At 37.1% G+C, this 18,580-nt stretch overlaps 1 protein-coding gene across 2 annotated transcripts in view; it reads left to right on the forward strand.

The window, feature by feature from the left end:
• The first annotated feature begins 363 nt into the window (after positions 1-363).
• The window catches only part of LOC129360778 (platelet-derived growth factor C-like), a 40,491-nt gene continuing 22,274 nt past the window's right edge, over positions 364-18,580 (forward strand). The window contains exons 1-2 of one of the 2 annotated variants that reach the window (XM_055031182.1): positions 364-795; positions 938-1,138. In XM_055031182.1, the coding sequence (XP_054887157.1) occupies positions 967-1,138 (172 nt within the window). In that variant the 5' untranslated portion in view covers positions 364-795; positions 938-966. Of the gene's footprint in view, positions 1,139-18,580 lie in introns of both variants that reach the window. The other variant, XM_055031181.1, reaches the window with a different exon arrangement.

Consider the following 18,580-nt stretch of genomic DNA (forward strand, 5'->3'; position numbering starts at 1 on the left):
GGATCAAGTTGAAACTTAGCAGTTGTTAGTTGTTCCTAATACAAAATAATATTAAAAAAGCATTTTTCTCTCACATATAAACCAAAACTAACTATTCATTTTCTTAGTTTTATACTTTTTTATTAAGTAGTTGTTGTTCATTTATGTAGTTCTATTGTCATTAACTAATTGGACCACGTGACATTTCTTTCTGCAAAGCTATTTCAACAGCTTGATCCCGACTTCCTTTTGCGAGCCAAGCTGACGTGTTTTTTTTCTCTTTTTGAACCCTGAAGCTTGAAAACAGTGGAGGTAAGCCATTGGAGGACAGAATGGGACGGACAAGGACATCAGAGACCCAGACAGCAACGTAATGGTTAACATCCAGGGGAGTTCCCTTGGCTGGAAAGTTGTGCTTTATGCGCAGCACCTGTTGTGCCGTCAGTTGCCAGCCTCCAAAAACCCAACCCCGTCCGCGCAGCGATATTTTATCTCAGCCTACAAGTTATGACTCCTGACTGCGCCAGACAACAGATCTCGTCTCGGAGTTCCGGATAGTTTTCTCTGCTCGGACTGTATCGGGTTGCTGGACTCCCTGGCAGTCTCTCTGTGTGTGAGAGCTTTGGCTCTAATGCGTAAAGATCTGACGGGATTTATATGACGAAGTGTGGAACGCACCATGAGCGCGCAATTGAGCCGAAATGCATCTGTGTATTTTTGATCGCCCTGTGCCATAGATGATACGCGTGCATAAAGGCGATTTTCAAACCATGTTGCTGGGATTTTAATTGCTTAAACTTTCCTCAGAGCCAACAGGTGCGCACCCGCACTGCGCAGCAGAAACGAGTTTGAACGTCTTGAGAAGATTCTCATTCATCAGTAATATGTTTTCTCGCGTTTTGAGGAAGAACTTATGATTAAGATTATGTGGATTTTACTCATTGCTTGTACTCTCCAGATGTGTCCAAAACTACACTTGTGTCCCGCATGTTTGTGGTGATCCAGACCAGAGTCCAGCTTTGTGATCGCAAACTACCACTCATCCAAATGATCCTTTTATTAATATTCCTTCTTCCATCGCTTCTCCAACAATATGGCACCGACGCCGAATCCAGTGATGTCAGCAAATTACAACTTTCAAGTATAAAGGAGCCAAACGGTAAGCGTGTCTTTCTTAAAGTTATTGAAGTGCACATTGCCTTGCAACTTTCTCACACGGACATCGCAAAAGATTCCTTCTTTAAGTCACTCCCAAATGCATGTGAAATTGTGTGAAAGGTTGCATTTCAGTTAGTTCTAACAACATTACTCAGGTTGAGAAGTTGAAAATGACCTCTTACCTTTAAAGTTTACCCTTGTATGTATACATAAGAGGGGAAACCCTCCTGAAATTCTGCATCCCTGGGGAAAAGTTTTCCCTGTGAGGATAAAAAAGGCTCCATTCATCCAACAGAAATTGCTCCAGGCCATGTAATTTACTTACCTACTGAACTGACTGGGATCGAGAGCATTAATTCAAAAATGATGTTTTCTTATGTTTTATGTTCTTCTCATGTTAAGGGCAAATATGTTTCTAGCTGGAAGCGTATATTTTTGTCATCATGGGATTTCTGACAACCAAGTTCTTTGTTGCTTGGGGAGTTGGGAGTGTGCAGCATTGGCTGCAGACAGTAGAATCTTTCAGGCCTTGATCAAAAGTTCTTAAGCTCTCATCATGCCATTGTATGACTGACATTTATGACCTTTGATTAAAGGTATCCTCTTAAAACGAATTACACTGACTGTGGTGAGCATGTCTAAAAGCTGAAAGCAGCATGAAGCAATCAATCATGCCAACAATTAATAATCAGAAATGTGTAAAATTGTCGTGTTTTAGTAAGATCATTAACAGACCCCATCACCAGGGCAGGAAGGTGTTCAGTGGGGTGAGAAATGTGGGAATGAGGCATTACACTCTCCTTATCCATCTAGCTCAGAATTCACTAAATGACACAATAAATTAATCATTGTCAGTAAGTTAAGTTTTTTCTTCTTTTGACTGCAGAGTGCTTTTAATCTGAGCAAGTCGTGTGCTCCACAGTTTCAAAACCTTTGAACCAAATATTTTCCTGCTGCTACATACTAACGGCTTAAAAATAATCTTACTTTCACAAAAAATCAAATGAGTGAAATCAACAATGTAGTATTAGAGGATTTTATGTGTAGGATGATGAAGATGTATTTGTTGTACGTTCCAGTAGATATGTCAAAATGCATTTAACAGCCAGGAGGAGGACATGCAACAGTGACTTCACTACAGTAACAGTCAGGGCTGAGAAATCAGAGCCCCTCAATGGGACTTCCAGGTTTAATCAGGACAACTGAGGAGGGAAGCACAACAAAGATGAGAGAGGAGAGGATGGTCAGGGAGCATGTGATCTTTCACCAGTGTCTGAATGCTCACTGTGCTGCCCCACTTGATTTCTGACGCTTTGACACACATTGTGATATCGATCGGATTGTGGGGAGAGAGCCAAACCTGTCAGGCATGTTTAGTAGTATTTGCTTTGAGAGTTGCAGTCCCCAGTCGTATTAAACTTGGCAAGTGGCTGCTGATGACTCCATAAGATATCAGCTGGGAACTTCTCCAGCTGAGAGCGAGTGCTGCGTAGATAACCATCAGTCACCGTAAATGACTTTGACAAAACTCAAGAAAGAAAAAGGTTCTAACACTGCAGTCTAAATATTGCACATTGTCCTCATGAATTAACATTTTTCTTCCTCCTGCGCTGGGAATTTAATATTGCACTTGACATTTCTCTGTATTACCTGCATGCCTAACGCTCACAAGATAAAAAAATAGAGATATATCATTTAGAAGAGCAGCTTCTGCACGGTTTGCAAACTGAAAAGGATTAAATGTCATCTGGCCAGATCAACACATCATTTTAGTTTCTGTATTTCATGCTTTTGTGAATAAAAGATTCTGTCCCTTTAAAAAAAATGCCAAAATGTCTAAACCCATATTTAAAAAGGATTTTGAAAAGTAAGCAAAGCAAATTGTAATAAAAAAAAAAAAAACTTTGAAAAACTGAAGTTTTTAATTGTCCTGGATATTAAAACTTTTACAGCTTAGAGTGAGAAGAAGAACATGCCTCAAGTTAGATAATTAATTATAGAAAAGTAGTTGAAAAACAGCTGCTAACCTAGTCATAACATAGAAAAACAGACTTTTTTTTTATTCATTAAGAAGTTGAACATAAACATATTTTAATCTATTTCAAATATCTATCTTTCCAAATTGGCAGATGTTATATATGAACAATTTTGAAAGTAATATAAAACAGTCTAACATATAGTTGGATAGTAAATTAAATGTGAAATAATAAAAATATTGCTGTAAATACATATTAAAATAATAAAATGAGTTGTTTTATGTAATTAAGGCACAAGGACAAATGGAACAGGTTTGTATTTTGAACCTGGAGCATCAGGGTTAAAAGTGACCTGTATGTTTTTTCAGTCATTAGAGAATTGACACTTGTCTTGAATCAGAGCAAAAGACTTGAGACTTGATTGGGACTTAGAAAAAACGATTTGGGAACATCTCTGTCCTGGACACACCATCTCCTCTGTTTCAGGACTGAAAAGAGTCCTGAAACAGCCATTACCTCTGTGAAATATGGTAATGGCAGTATGATGCTGTGGGATAGTTCTTCCTCAGCAGGGACATGGAAAGTGGTGGTTTTTAGACGAGTCTGAAAAACGTAAGTGTGATGTTTACTCATTGGCTTTCAGACACCCAGCCATCAGTTTTATCAAAGCACAGCAAATATGCCTACATTTATCACCAGAGAGAGTTTAGTAATAGTAACATGTTGTTCTATGACTTTATTTAAAAGGTAACAATTCAAGGATTCCCTTAAGAACTGGAAAGTATTGATCTGTTAAACCATAATTTATGTGGGTACATTTCAAAACATGAAAGATTCTGTCCCTTTAAAAGACAGAATCATTATTTATACGTTATTTATTTTCGATAGCCAGTTAAAGAAAATCTACTTTAAGTGTTTCTATAAAATGTGTTTTATATTAGATAAGGAAAATGATAGGCATTTATATTTTGATCATTAAAATGTTTTGCTGAGATAAATTAATGCTTTCAATCTTTGCAAACAGAGATTTTATAAAGCTACACGTCACCCTGACTTCTGTTTATTACCTCCTGGCCTATATGAGCTTGTGCTATTAAGCTATGATGGCTTTTCTTAATGCTATAGAGTTCACTGTGCTCTCTAACATTACCGTAAGCTATGATTTGCTGGCCGAGACTCCAGTTGTCAAGACTGCACATCCAGCAGAGAATGCATCTCAGCTTCCCAATCAGACAGGTCATCTCAGAGGGCGCCTCCTCAGATCACCTCTCTGAGTTAAGTGGTTTCTCTTGTGTTTACTGTGGAAGGTTTGTTTTCATCCCTGCCTCACTCTGCCATCAGCACAGGCCCAGATCTCATCAGAAGAATCTAGCAGGAGATATTTGTAGGAGATAAGGATTACCTGTGATATTCCGATATGGTACACCCTGAACCATCAGAGGAATGTATGCACCGCACTGGACCAACCAGTGATCACAGGGACTGCTGTTCCTCTAAAGATTATGAGATTAGGGGGGAGGACTAAGGTTAAGGGGGTCACAGGCCTATGGGGAACATGTGCACTGTCCCACGTATGCATACTTTCAGGGCAGAGGTGCTTTACATACTAGGATATAAAAAAGTAAGATATTTTCAGTGGGTTTTTTTTTTAACACAAACAATCAGTCATTCATGTGACATGAACTTAAACGGTAGGGTATTATGTAAAATCTAAGTTTTTAATCCTCCATGGCAAACATACCTGAAGTGTTGCTTTGATCTTTTTATACATGTTTGAAGAATCCTCCAATGATAAATAATTATAATCCATCTCCTCGGAGCTGAGCTTCCTCCTTACAGAGTACCTCACACTCACAATTTCCCTCTCTGTCAACACCCCCACTCAGTTCCTCCAGACTAGCGGTAGCGGCAATTGGCAAACACCTGGTGGAATGTTGCAGCTTAGCATATGAACTACTTCTTATTCCAAAATTGATAAGAACATTTATAAATGGCTTAATGGCAAAATGTCGTTACGATGACACGCTTTGAAGACGGAGTGTAGAAAAGAACAGGAGCTTCTTAAAGAGACAGACTCGATTTCAAGGCATTAAATAGGAAAGTAAAAATCTTTTAAGCTATGTTATGCTTAAAAATATGGCATTTTAATATATACTGAAAAGGGAATACCCACAATAATGCTTTGCAAGGTTGTACACCTCAAAGTAAAATACATATGGAAGAAATCAAAGTATTTGATCTTTTTGCGATATTGCATTAGACTGCCATGTGCTTCTGAGGTAACCATTTATGTGACGCCAAAGAAAACAGGATTTGTAAGACCAGCTTTCCTCCATCCTCTGCTCTGCAGTGCAGCTTTGATGCTCAGCTGCATAGTTTTGGCACTAAAGGCAGAAGGGTTTGCTGACTGGACTGCAGCTTTCCACCCCTAACAAGCTGATTCTCTGCATTCACACCAATGAATTTCTGTCCCATTCATCATCAGTAAACCTCATCATGGGTAACATGGTTATCCATGTCTGGTGAACTCTGTTCATTTTCACATGACCACTGCAGACCAGAAACATCCAAGGTGCAGTTTTGGAAATCCTCTAACTCAGCCATGATTTTCTGGATCGAAAGAAACTAAATCTCTCTTATAAATGCACATACTTATTCCTCCCTTCAACATAAGTTGTCCATTTGATACATACAAAGTAATGCTGTTGTTTCTTTCTTAGACAACATGTTGCAAAATGTGTCCTGTCCAGAGCAGACATAGTGATTTATATAGTCAAAGCTCTTCTGGCAGGTATTAGAAGTGAAACCAGCTTTCCTCAATTCAAATTTTCTCAATGCCATTTTAAGGGTTTCCTGCATTGTGCCTAACTTTTAAATTACAATGTGACTCTTAAACTAGTGAAATAAAACTGGCTTCACTGCGTGTCTCCATTCATTATGTTACACAGGTCAGATGCTTCTTCAGCATAATGGAAAAGCTTAGAATAGTCTCCACTTTGATGCTTTAGTGAATGAAGCACTATGCAGTTCATCATTGGGTTGGGTAGCTTTATATCAGTGGGAAAACTTCCTTTTAATTAAAGCCATCCAGGAACCTGAATGGTTTCAATGTTCAATGAAATCACTGAAAGGCAGCAACAGTCCAACTTCTCCCCACACTGGCTGTGATGAGGTCTGTTTCTTTCCATGCTAACAGTTTTACTGTAATATATCATGATTGTTTTCTTTTTATATTTGTAAAAAAGAGTTTTGAACATCAGCATTTGTTCATAGAACATTTTTTGTTACATCTAGGAGGACCATCTAATGGTGGTTTATCTGACCACCATGGTGGTCGGATAAAACCACATACCCAAAGACAAGTCAAACACAAAAACATTTTCCAGAAAAAGTAACATATATTCCAGCTTATGAAGATTATTCTTTCTACTTTTACTTTAATGGATATCCCACACATAATAATTATCTTATAAAAGTCAATCTGAGTGCAAATGAAAATCCTTTTAGTAAATCTCTCTATTACTGCCAGCAATTTTCAGAGACGACCGAATGCGGACAGCTCTGTTGATGTGTGTATTTTTTTCATGAAACCTCCTTGGAAGACCATGTATAAAAGTATCTAAGTTTTCCCTGTCAGCACTATTTGAACATGCAATGATGTATTTGGCAAGCAAAGCATGCCAATGCGTGCCTGCTGTTTGTCATTTCAGGGAGTCCACACTCCAGCTGTCCCAAAGTCAGGAGTTTTCAAAAAATGTTTAACTTGTACTGTCAGAAAAAGGTCCACACAAACTTTGCCTGTGCCATAGTAAATTAATGTTTGTCAAGCTGTGTGTGGTTAGGCCAGGCTTTAGCCAGAAATGGTTGTCTGAAGATAAACATCAAATGGAAATACTCTGGTCTCCAATAAGAAAACAGTTTAAAGTTCTTAATTTATGTATGTTGCTAAAAGTTGGCAGAATTACAGGCAAACAAAACTACCCTGTTATGAATCGTGGTTGGATGACCCATAATCAGAACCAGGAAGGTGAATTGGCTGATGGAAACAATACTCTCTAATTTTAGTAAGACACAGAACATAAACTTTGTTTATACTCTGGCTCGTACTAAAATTATATAGAGCTCTTGTTTTCAACTAACTCAGGTCTTAGTTCTGCTGTTTCTGAGCGGTGCTGCTTGCTAAAATCCTAGGCTAATTCCAGCATTTCTGCTCTCAAAATTTGATACGCCATGTTAAAATTAGGCTAGCATCACATTTCAGTGTGGTGATGGTTAATTATGTATGCACAAAAGTTTTATGAAAAGTGCTTTGATGTGCAACAACAGACGGGGAGCTTCTGCTGCCTGTTTCTTTCTGTCCTAAACAGAAAGCCCACATTTCACAATTTCTAAATCAATGTTCAAAATAGTTTAATGAAGTTTTTCCATCTGTGCAGGAAAATTTGCTGTAATTGTAAAATAAAATAAAAAAATTATACATGAATACATAATGAAACACAATGTGACTTGTCTGGTGTGAAAATGACACAATCACAGAATGTAAACCAGAGATCCACCAACCGTTTCAAAATACTCTAAAAACAGAGACGGATTGGATTAGGACATCCCAAGCTTTGACCATTTATTTTCTTTAATAGCAGTATGCTGGGGTTTTCTGTGCTTCACTTTCTGAAATATTTCAAATAACTTCCAATTCATAGCTTATTTTTTTTTTAATGTCACTTGTTAAATGGTTTTACTAAAAGCAGCACCAGTGTCAGGAAAAATGAGTTCTTAAATAGTTATGCCCATGTCGTCCACTTTGACCACACTGCAAAAACACGCATTTTTTTCAGTCTAGTTTCTGGTGCAAATGAAAAAAGAGCAAACTATTGAAGCTTGTTTTAAGAAAGTAACTCTTTTAATTTTGGTATATAAAACTGACAGATTATTTCAGTCATTAGAGTACTTGTTACATCTGATTATGGTGATCTTTCCTGATTACCGTAATCAAACTATTAACAATAAGTAAATATGCATTCCATCGTGAGGGAAACATGTTCACAAATACATGAGGGACAGTACTGGTGTAATGAGATGTAAACCCAGAAGTCTGCATAAAACTGTTCATTTTAGCAGCTTTCATCTTGTTGGAGGCATATCACCAGTGTGGATTTTGAAATTGTTGCTGGGAAGAAACCTCCAGCTTTCCATGTTGAAATTCCGACCTCAGGTGGAGTTTCAGTTGTTTTTCCATCTTGGATCCGGGAAATTCCAACTTCCGAGTGCAGAGCACAGCCTGAGCCTCATAAATTTTGTTTGGAAAATAAATCGGCCTCAGGGTTGCAAGGAACAGTGATTCTCTATTTATTGTGATCTTCACCTAGTTGCAATTTTCCAAATGATGACAGGACAAGCTCAGACAGAACAGGAAAATGTGCTGTCCTCCAATGTTTAATCATATGTACAGTAGAATATAAACAAAAATAATACAATCTGAAGTATGAGCTCAGAGTGAAGACAGGGATATTTAATGATCCTTAATTGATGACAAGAATAATTATCTTTCTTGCTGCAACAGATCTTGCTTCCTCTAAAACAGGATCTTAACAAATCTTGCTTCCACTGTTTAAACAGTAAAAGCATCCTATGGCTTTAAGAAACGCATCCAGTGCACCTTTATGCAACGCTTAGTAGCTTCATTAGCACTTGTGAACTTTTGGCTGCCAGAATTTGAGATGGTCAACTTAAAATGGAAAAAAGTTTCTAGTAGAGAGATTTAATGGTTTTGTGCTGTAACTCAGTGACCTTGTGTTGGAGTAACATGGAGTAGAAGCCAAAAACAAATTTCTGAAAAATGCTTTTATGGTGAAATTTGCATTGAGATGAAAATAACATTTATTCAAAAGATAGATGAGGAATGCAGTCAAAAACAGGGTATGATTTATGAACATCTTTTAACTTCTGTTGAATTAGTTGCACACTCTGTTAATTTGTCACAGACTGCTTGCTGCATACTGTTGATAAAGCAGTATTTAACCCAGTGCATTCTTCACATTCTTCCCCGAATATCCCAAACTATCCCAAGTTAATCTAGGAGCAAAAATGTAAAAGTATTCCCTTTCAACAATCTGACACATCAGAAAACTTATTTTTAAATAAGGAGGGGGAGGTATGTAAAATGTTCTTTTTTCAGCTTTACAGCATGTTATATTGTTTATTTTACATCTTATTTTCTCCCTTTTTATCTAAATGTTGTATAAATACTGAATCTGCAGTGCTTGATGAGCAGAGTGTCTGAGCTCACAATGCTGAACGTGTTTCACCTTCCTTTCCTCTCTTCCTTCCTGTGATGATCTGCAGAACCCATCATGTGAAAAACCAAACCACAGTACATCTGATGCGGCAGAGGCATTTCATGGTTATCAAGCTCCATCATTAAGCGGTCTAATTTTAGAACGCATCAGTAAACATTAAGTATGTGTGAACATCCTCATGCAGTTTACATACACACATATCTACAGACCAGAATAGGTTTCAGCAGTAACGAGATGACCCCAGTGTTGGTACTGATTGCTCCTTGGAATGGGTCTTAATAGATAACACGTTTTTTAACCATGTTTTATATTTGGTAGCAATAAAACACAAATCCAGTGAACTACTCCTGCACTCTTAGTCAGATTGCTGCTGTCTGACTGTTTGCAGTGTAGCTACAATAAAATACTGGCTTTGTTTGTCAGGTCAAATGCAGACATTTTTTTTCTGGGCCTGTTGTGCTAAATGCTGTTCATTGTGCAAATATCATTTCTGGTTGACTGATTAGATTTTTTTTTATTAGTTTACAGATTGAAGGGGAGCTAAATGCCTTAATGGGGATATTAGTAGCATGAAGGCTCATCAGTATTCGACATGCTGCTTTCCACTTGATTACCTGTCACTTAAAGTGCTTTGTGTTTATGTTATCCTTTAACTGTTTATGAAAAAGTCACAATTCACTGAGTGTTTCAGCAGTTTGCTGCTTATTGTAATATGCATATATTGAAAGTTTTTATTTTTACACCTACTTTAAACATTTCATGTTTCTTGTTTGCTTAGTACATTAAGTTAATTTTATTAGATGGTTTCTTTTTCATTATTTATCAAGAATCTTTTAAAATTAATCTTATCTTTGAAGGTAAATTAATACTTTCAGTTGAATGTGCGCTAAACTTACTAATGTTAATTTAGGCAAATCTGAACTTATGCACACTTGTGTACATTAGTACACTACTCTAGTTTGGCTATAAATATTTTTATTTAAAACAATATGCAGTGCTAAGTAAGAAGTTTCTTAATACAGCAAACAACTATTCCTGGCTAACTATTTGACCACTTCTCTTATCAGGAACAGTTTGTCTTATTGAAAGGATTTAGGGTTAGATATATTGCTTAAGCACAGTCATTCCCATGCATTTTTTATTAGTGCTGAAATCATTCCAGCAACAGAGATCCCAGAATGGATAAAGGTGGTTCATATTAAGGTCTTGGAGTATTCCTGTCCTCACCTCTATTAAGTGTGCAGATTGTGCTGAAAAGGAGGTTCTGTTTCAGGAAATCCAGCAATGACAATAAGCTCTACTGATTCTACCAGCAGTGCAAAGAATAACAGGATCAATCATGCGATTCCTATCAAGGTTCTATTGTTGCTCTTTGCTTGCTGTCATTTCTCATCACCAGCTATTAGGATGCGAGCTCTGATGTCATTCCAGCAGGAAACAGGAATAAAACCAACACTGTATCTTCTGAAAGTGTCAATGATTGTAGAGAGAAAAAAGAACCAGAAAGTATTGAATGTAAATGTGAAATATATTACCCATGATACATTTAGGGTGTAAAATAAAACACACAAACGCACACCTGCCACAGTAATCATCTGCAGTTCGTTTCCTCGTGATGGTTGGATTATGTCACCTAGCACCTGGTGAGATGTGATATATGACACTATGACAGTGGCACACATAGCCTGTAACCCAATAACGCACACTATTTTCAGAATGTATGGCTTTTCCCAAAGCACAAATAGGTTTCTGGATATGCTCTGCCATAGTATGCTTACACTTGGATCCCCCTGGGAGGGTATCCATTTCTACAGCCCAGCTGGAATAAAATTGCACATTAGCTATTAGACCTTATGACAGACTGGAGTTACTATGCCCACTGTGCAAGCATTCAGACTTTGTGTGTAGCTGTCTGAACATAGAATAAAACTGAAACATCTCTATTTGATGAACAAGGTTAGCGATATTTTTTTAAGCAGTGATTCCAGAACTGTTCTGAGTCACCTCTGGAGCTGATTATCTGCACTTCTTACTAATCAGAAAAAAATAAAGCAAGGACTCTAGAGACAATGATCTCACATAACTTAAGCTGTTCTTCAAAAGCATGGTAAACATTTATTTATTGTATAGAAGGGATTTTGCTTTGAGGTACATCTTCCCCATTCACAGTTGGAGATTGAATAAACTTAGGAAGAGTATTAAACTGTCACTTTGTTGCAGCATGAGAGTTGCTGTCCTTGTACAATGTAGCATGTTACTTGGCAGGAGTCCTTTACTTACTGGAAGAATGCATTTTACTCATTCTCCCTGTCTCTCTTCCAGTAAGTTAGAGACAAGCCTTCAGTTTTTCCTCCCTATGTGGTTTTGTCACATGGAATCCAGTTGATTGCCGAACATATAATAATGACTGTTTGTTGCTTTTTCATGTGACATTGTGCACATTAAGTTTCTCTTTGACTGTGACATCTTTAAATTTGCAACACATTGCAGTTTCGAAGTGGTAATGGAAAGGTGAACAACAACAAAAATTGTCTAAATTAAATATTAGAAAATAAAAGTTGCTGTTTAATTGGTGGATTCATTTATTCAGAATTAGGCTACCACAGCAACCTTTACGAGGATAAAGTTGCTTATGTTGCGTCAATCATCACAATGCACAGAAATCAATTTGTCAGGACAATGATGGGTTTGAACATTTTGGGACATTTCGTGGGGCAGCAAAAATACCCACCAAGTAATAACCTTGGATGTAGACACACATTATTTATATCTGGCTAATATGAGTTTGGGGAAAATAGAAAATTGAAGCAATAAGTTTCCACTACTGAATGAGTGAAATTTCTATTTCATTTCAATGTAATTCAGAAATACTGTTTTGATCCTAAAGAAAAATTTAATGTTTCTACTATGTTAGGATTAAGGTTCTTAAAATAGTTGTTTTAGAAGTAGATGGCGGTAGCAGGAAGGTGTTATTGCGCAATAGCCAGTCCCGCCCTAAACCTCACAACTCCCATGGAAAGACTGCTGACCAGCTCTCTGTCCAGTAAATCTCTGAAACCCTCGAGTCTTAACCTGAGACGGGTCTAACAGAGACAATCTGTCTAAGCTGGTGTGGAGAAAGACTTATCAAGCCTTTAACTACTTTCATACCAAAAGTTATGACACTTTTCAGTTGAGAAGCAAACAGCTGAGTAGACCTGGCAACTGCAGAACTTCAATAACTACTCTTGCTCTCTCTCTGCCAACAAATAGCACTTGTTACTGGCTAGTATCTTTAGTGGCTCAACAAAAGCCCCAAGGTCATTATTTCACCAACCCTAAAAGAACATCTGAAGCCACCACATTTCTAGAAACGTGTTCTTAGGTTTTACACTAATTAGAAGAACCAAAGACTACAGATTACTCAATTAATTTCACTGTCCACAAATCTCATTGGAATTTTAATGCATCTTTACAAAGCAAGCTTTCAGCAGGGGTAATTGTCAGACACGATTAATTATCAATGATTTCAAATTAAGAATAAAAAATGAAAAAAATACTTATTGTATAATCATCAGTTAATCAAAATACAAGATTATTTATGTCTTTCAAGCTTTTATGATCCGTTTTCTGCATTAACCTGGAGCGTTCTCACCAATTTATGCCAGTTTTCACAACAAAGGAGGGTCTGTATTACAGCGGTTATGAAAAGGCCTCTGACTGAAGACATTGCTGTGATATAATGGCCTCATGAAAAGGATGCTCAGGGTTGTACATTCTTTTTTTCATGTTATGAAGAATCCTTCTTTGCACCATCATCTCCATTTGACCCAGTCATTCCCAGAACAGAGCCAGCCTTCTTCATCAGGTTGTTGAGCCCTTTTATGCTGCCACAGCAGGGTTAGTGCTGAAGTAGTAAACACAAAGGAATAATCACCCAAAAGCATGCCTTTTATTGCTATTGTACAGTCAGCTGCCTGTCTATGCAGGGTTGCAGAGGAGCAGGCCGCTGTGGCCAGCAGCCAGTAGGTCAGAGAGTATCAACCCTGACAGAGGCAGCACAGTCAGATTTTTTTTTTATCATTATTGCTTTTGAAGAAGGTTCAGTCTGAGTTTGTGTTTCAGTCTGGGTAATTTTTAATCAACAAACTTTGAACTTTCTTGTGAGAAATTACGATCGTTACATTCCTTTCCCATCTTCCAGTTGGTTTGAATTCAAAAGTCTAATTTTTTTTCATTTCTTAAGTGATGAAGCACAACCTTTTTTTTATTCTGTTTCCCAAAATTAGCTGATTCATTTTTTTTGTTGTATTTTGTGGTTTTCACAAGTATAAAAAGGGGAAATGATGTTCATTGTTCAGCAAGAAATGGAGTTACAGAAATATTTCCAGCTTTGATCCTTCTTTTAAGTCATATTGTCTATTAAGTTTGGCTGTTTATTCTTCATGGAGCAGATTCTGAGGATTTTGTTTAGACATTTACATTTACATATTTTTGGTACATAAACCAAAAATAAAACATATTTAAGGTGTTTGAGTTGAAATGAAAAAAAAAATTCATTCACTACAATCTACAGGGTCCTTTTAATAATAAGCCTAACTTGACTGCACTGTTCGATATCTAGGATCAGTTTGAATCTAGACTTTTTTTGTAAGATGCCTTGTTATGTGATAGAGTTGAACTGGAGTAGATAAACCAACGTAAACAATACTGAGAGAAACTATTTGGGTTGAGGGAAGTTTCTTGGAAATGCTCTGTCTCTCACTCCACCTCTCCTGTTTCTTGACTTCACGTCTCTTCAGCCACGTCTAATTAAGAGTTTCCTAGACAACAGATAAAAATGACCCATGCAGTTAATGAGACACCACTGACAAGACAGACCTTTCATGCTCAACTCCATTTGTCAAATTCTATCTTTCATTTTCTGCCTTGACAAGCAAAGTTTGTTCAACACGCTGTCTGGCTGCACACCTGTCGACAGGCCTTAGCTGAAGTTTGAGGCAGTCGCTGCTCTGGCTTGTCTTTTTGGCATAAAAAGAGCTGCTGTTGCAGAGATATGGTAGTTATGTTCAAGAATGTTACACATGTTTGCAAACTCAGAAATTATGATTAAAGTGTTACTCGTGGTGAGAGGCTCCCTGGTGTTATTGCTGATGAAGGTCTCGCAAAAGTATCCATACCCCTCAAACTTTTTCATATTTTGTCAAATTACAACCACAAACTTTTTGATTTCAATTGTATACATCGTGACATACAAACAGAAACTGAAATGATACATTGTTTTGACATTCTTTACAAAAAGAAATGAAAAAAGTATGCAATGTGTAAGTGTTTGTTCTCCTTGCGTCGATAGTTTTGATAACAGTCTGTGCTACTGTTAGGCCTACATCTCTTTCAGAGGTGCTTCTCTACCACCTAAAAGTTTTGCCCAATTGACCAAGCAAAATACCTCAAGCTCAGTCAGATGGAGCCCATCAATATAAAGCAATCTTCAAGTCTTCTTACATGCACTTTGTTGGCTGTAGGTTTAGGCTTTGACTAGGTCATTGTAATATGAATTTGCTTTGACCTAAGCTGTCCCATTGGAACTCTGGCAGTATGCTTAGTGTAATTGTCCTGCTGGAATTTTAAACTTCACTGATTCTCTACTGTTTTAAAGAACTCCAGTGCAGCATCATGCTGCCACTACCATGTTTCTCAGGTTTGGATTGTTCAGCAATAGGTTCTTTTAGGCCACATATTTTTGGTCTTTTCTGGCCACAGCACCTTCTTCCACATGTTTGCTTTCTTCTTGCCACTCTTTCATTAAGGCCAGATTTTTGGATTAACTGACTAAAAGTAATCTTGTCTGCTGCTCATCTTGAGCTACCATGAGCCTCTTTGCTGCTTCTCTGACCATGTCTTGTTCATCCAATCACCAGTAACAAAGATTTGATTATTGATATTTTATCTAAATATTGTCATCAGCACATTCAAACTCTCATTGTTTGATTCAATCATGTCTATTAATGAGACAATAGAGAAAATGAAATGTCATTGTTTTGGAGGAAGTTTTTCCTGGTGCAAACACTGTGGAGAATGGCATCTGTTTTGTGAACTTTTATCTCAGCAGGTAATGAAGCAGCTACTGTTCCCTGATTTAAGCTTTGCTACCACTCATTGGGTCCAGAAGTGAAATAGAAAGTTCTGCAGTGTGCTTTCAGCTCTTTCATATGCTTCAGCTATAAGTTGCTAGTGAACCAAAAGGTGTTGTTGAAGAATAAGTGGATAATGATGATTGAGAGTATGTTTAATGAGCAGAGCGAGCCACAGAGGAGCCATTTTGTCAGACAGCAGGAAGCCAATGACCTGTGTGGTCATTGGCTAGGTAAAGTGTTTTGACTTCATTTCTTTGTCCAGTTCTGAACTGCTTCCAAAAATAATCACAGAGCAATGCTAAAGTATTCACAGCTCAGGAGATCTTTAACATTTTGCTTTTTTTACAGCTACAAATCTGAAAGGCGTGACCTGAATTTGCAAATGATTCCCTTAATTTTACAAAACCACAAATGACATTATACAATAGAAGACAAACAACATCATGAAGTCGAAGAAACACGGCAGACAGAGACGTTTAAAGCAGGGCTGAGTTCTGAAACCATCCTGAGCTTTGAACATTTTTACTGAAGGGCAAATTTTTCAGGACATGACCGTCCACTTTGACTGATGGGCAAGCAGAGATTTTAAGACAAAAAGCTAAAAGATGCATGTCGACGCTGCAGAGATCCACAGCTAAAGTGGTGGAGTCTGCAGGCGGGACAACGGGGAGTCTTGCGCTCCACAAATCTGACTGTTAAGAAGAGTTCTTAGAAAAAGAAAAGACATTATAAAAAAGCATTGATCACTTATTTAGAAGTTTCTCCAAGTCACGTGAGATGCACAGAAATCAGGTAAAAGAATGTAGTGAAGTTTGTGACTTACATGCTAATCCTTTGTTACACAACAACCTTCCCACTGTGTAACAGGATGGTGGTAGCATCATGCTAATGACTCCTTCAGAAGCGAGTTTATAAAAAGATGTGTGGAGCTAAAAACAGGCCGATACAGTGGCAGATCTCTGGTTTAGAATAAATCCATTAGAGTTTGAAACACTTGATATGAAGGATCATCTACCAGGAGAATCAGAACCTCAGAACTGATGGAGATACCACAACACTTTTTAGATCCACAATCTGCAACTCAAGTCCTCAAGTGCCACAATTCTGCAACTTTTGGACGCAACTCTGCACTAACACTACTGAATCAAATCAATGGCTGAAATGCCAATCGGGTAAATCAACCTTTTGATTCTGGTGTGTTGGAGCTGGAATGTAGCCAAAAGCTACAGGACAGTGGCCTAGTCAAAGACCAGATTAAAATCCAAGACAGAACCAGCAGCAAGACTGGAAAATCCATGTTCACAGATGTTTTCTGTCAAATTAGACTGATCTTTACCAAAGGAGAATATAAAACCATAAATCATTTCCTTCCACTTCATGATGACCTGCTCTTCTCTGTCAGTATAAAGTCCCTATGTGAAAACAGAACAACATGACTCAGATAGTCAACTGTTTCCCTTTTAAGTCATAAGGGGAATATTGTATTATATTTCCTCCTCTAACAAATTTATGTACCAACTAAATTAATTCATAATTCAAGTTAAAAGTTTGAACAAAAATTACCTGAAGAAGTGAATGAAATATTTTAGACGTTAATCGAAAAAAGTTGTTAGAACTTTTCCCAAAGAAAAATCCCTTTAACCAGAGTTACACTGTTTCCTGTAAGTCTTTTTATTTTATTATTTTTGTAATTTTTTATGTAATTTGATGGCTGGAAATGAGTTTTTTTTTATTTTTTTATCTCTCTCTCTCTTTTTAATAATCCATAAATGTGTACAGGATCCATAAGTTATTCAATAACTATAAATTATTAAATTGCTTATGGAAATTGAATGAATTAAAATCATCATCATGCAATAATTTGAAATATCAATATTTTCTCTGTTATTTTAAGCGAATTATAGTGTTTAAGTTTTAATTTGACCTCAAATGAAGTTGTGATGTCAAATATTTGATGAGATAAAAACACAAAACTTATATGGTGCAATATTAATAAGCCTTCATAGTGATCAGAAATGATCACTGTACTACTACAAGTGATTAAAGCAGCTTTGAAAACAAGCCTGAGATTAATAATCTTTATTACTTTAGAGTATTTTCACATTTTCATAGTGATTTTCGTAATAAAAAGGATTCCTGAATCTGTCAGTCTTTAGACATGAACCTGCCAGCTTTACTTGCAGACAGCACCCCTTCCCCCGAAAAATGTCAATTTTCCCCTTTCTCTAATCCTCAAATTGGCACTCATGTGAACTTCTAGCCTATACTTGCTTAGTTTAGCACAGCCAGCCCCTTGGCAAATATCTGTTCTCAAAGCTCTGGACTAGTACTTAAATTGTTAGCACAGCGAAGGAGGTTCAGGGGGGCTTCATCAGTTTGCATTTTTTCAGGACTTTGGTTTGACTGCTCAGGGGAGCGACAGGTTTGCATTTTCAGGATGTCGCAAAAAAGAATCAGATGATTTGGACTTTATGCTGGTCTGCTCTATAAAAATGTGCATAAAGGTTTAAATGAATATTTGTCTCCTTCGTCATTGTTTAACACTTTAAATATTATTTGTTTTAAATCTTCACATTTTTAACTTTTTTCCAAGTCTAATGAGGTTTTTAGGAGATTCTCTTTTCACCCTAAACTTGGAATATCCTGATCAGGAAGTTTTGTCCTCAAAATCAATCTTAGTTACTTAAGTATAAGCATAGCTAAAGTACCAGGTGGAAATTTTCTTTCATAATTGTATCAGCTTGTATTTTTTTTAGCTTTTCTTCTTCGTCTTTTACTTTGACAACTCATCTTTCAGTGAAATGGAAACAAGGTTAAGACATTTCCATTCTGTCCTTGAGAAGAAGAAAATGGCTCCGATTTAGTCAACAAACTAATGTACACAAGCTGTCATTCAGGCTTATTAGCTGTGCACATGAAAATCTGCTGTGATTGTAAAATATTGATGGTGCGAAACCAAAATGACATCATCAGGAATGAGGGCCCAACTGTTGATATCAGGAATTGAGTTTCAAATGTACCAGTCATATAAAAAGGCCAGGATCAACAAATTCAT

This window comes from Poeciliopsis prolifica, unplaced genomic scaffold, assembly GCF_027474105.1.
Source record: "Poeciliopsis prolifica strain line A6 unplaced genomic scaffold, Auburn_PproV2 SCAFFOLD006, whole genome shotgun sequence".
In the NCBI taxonomy this organism is placed as follows: Eukaryota; Metazoa; Chordata; class Actinopteri; order Cyprinodontiformes; family Poeciliidae; genus Poeciliopsis; species Poeciliopsis prolifica.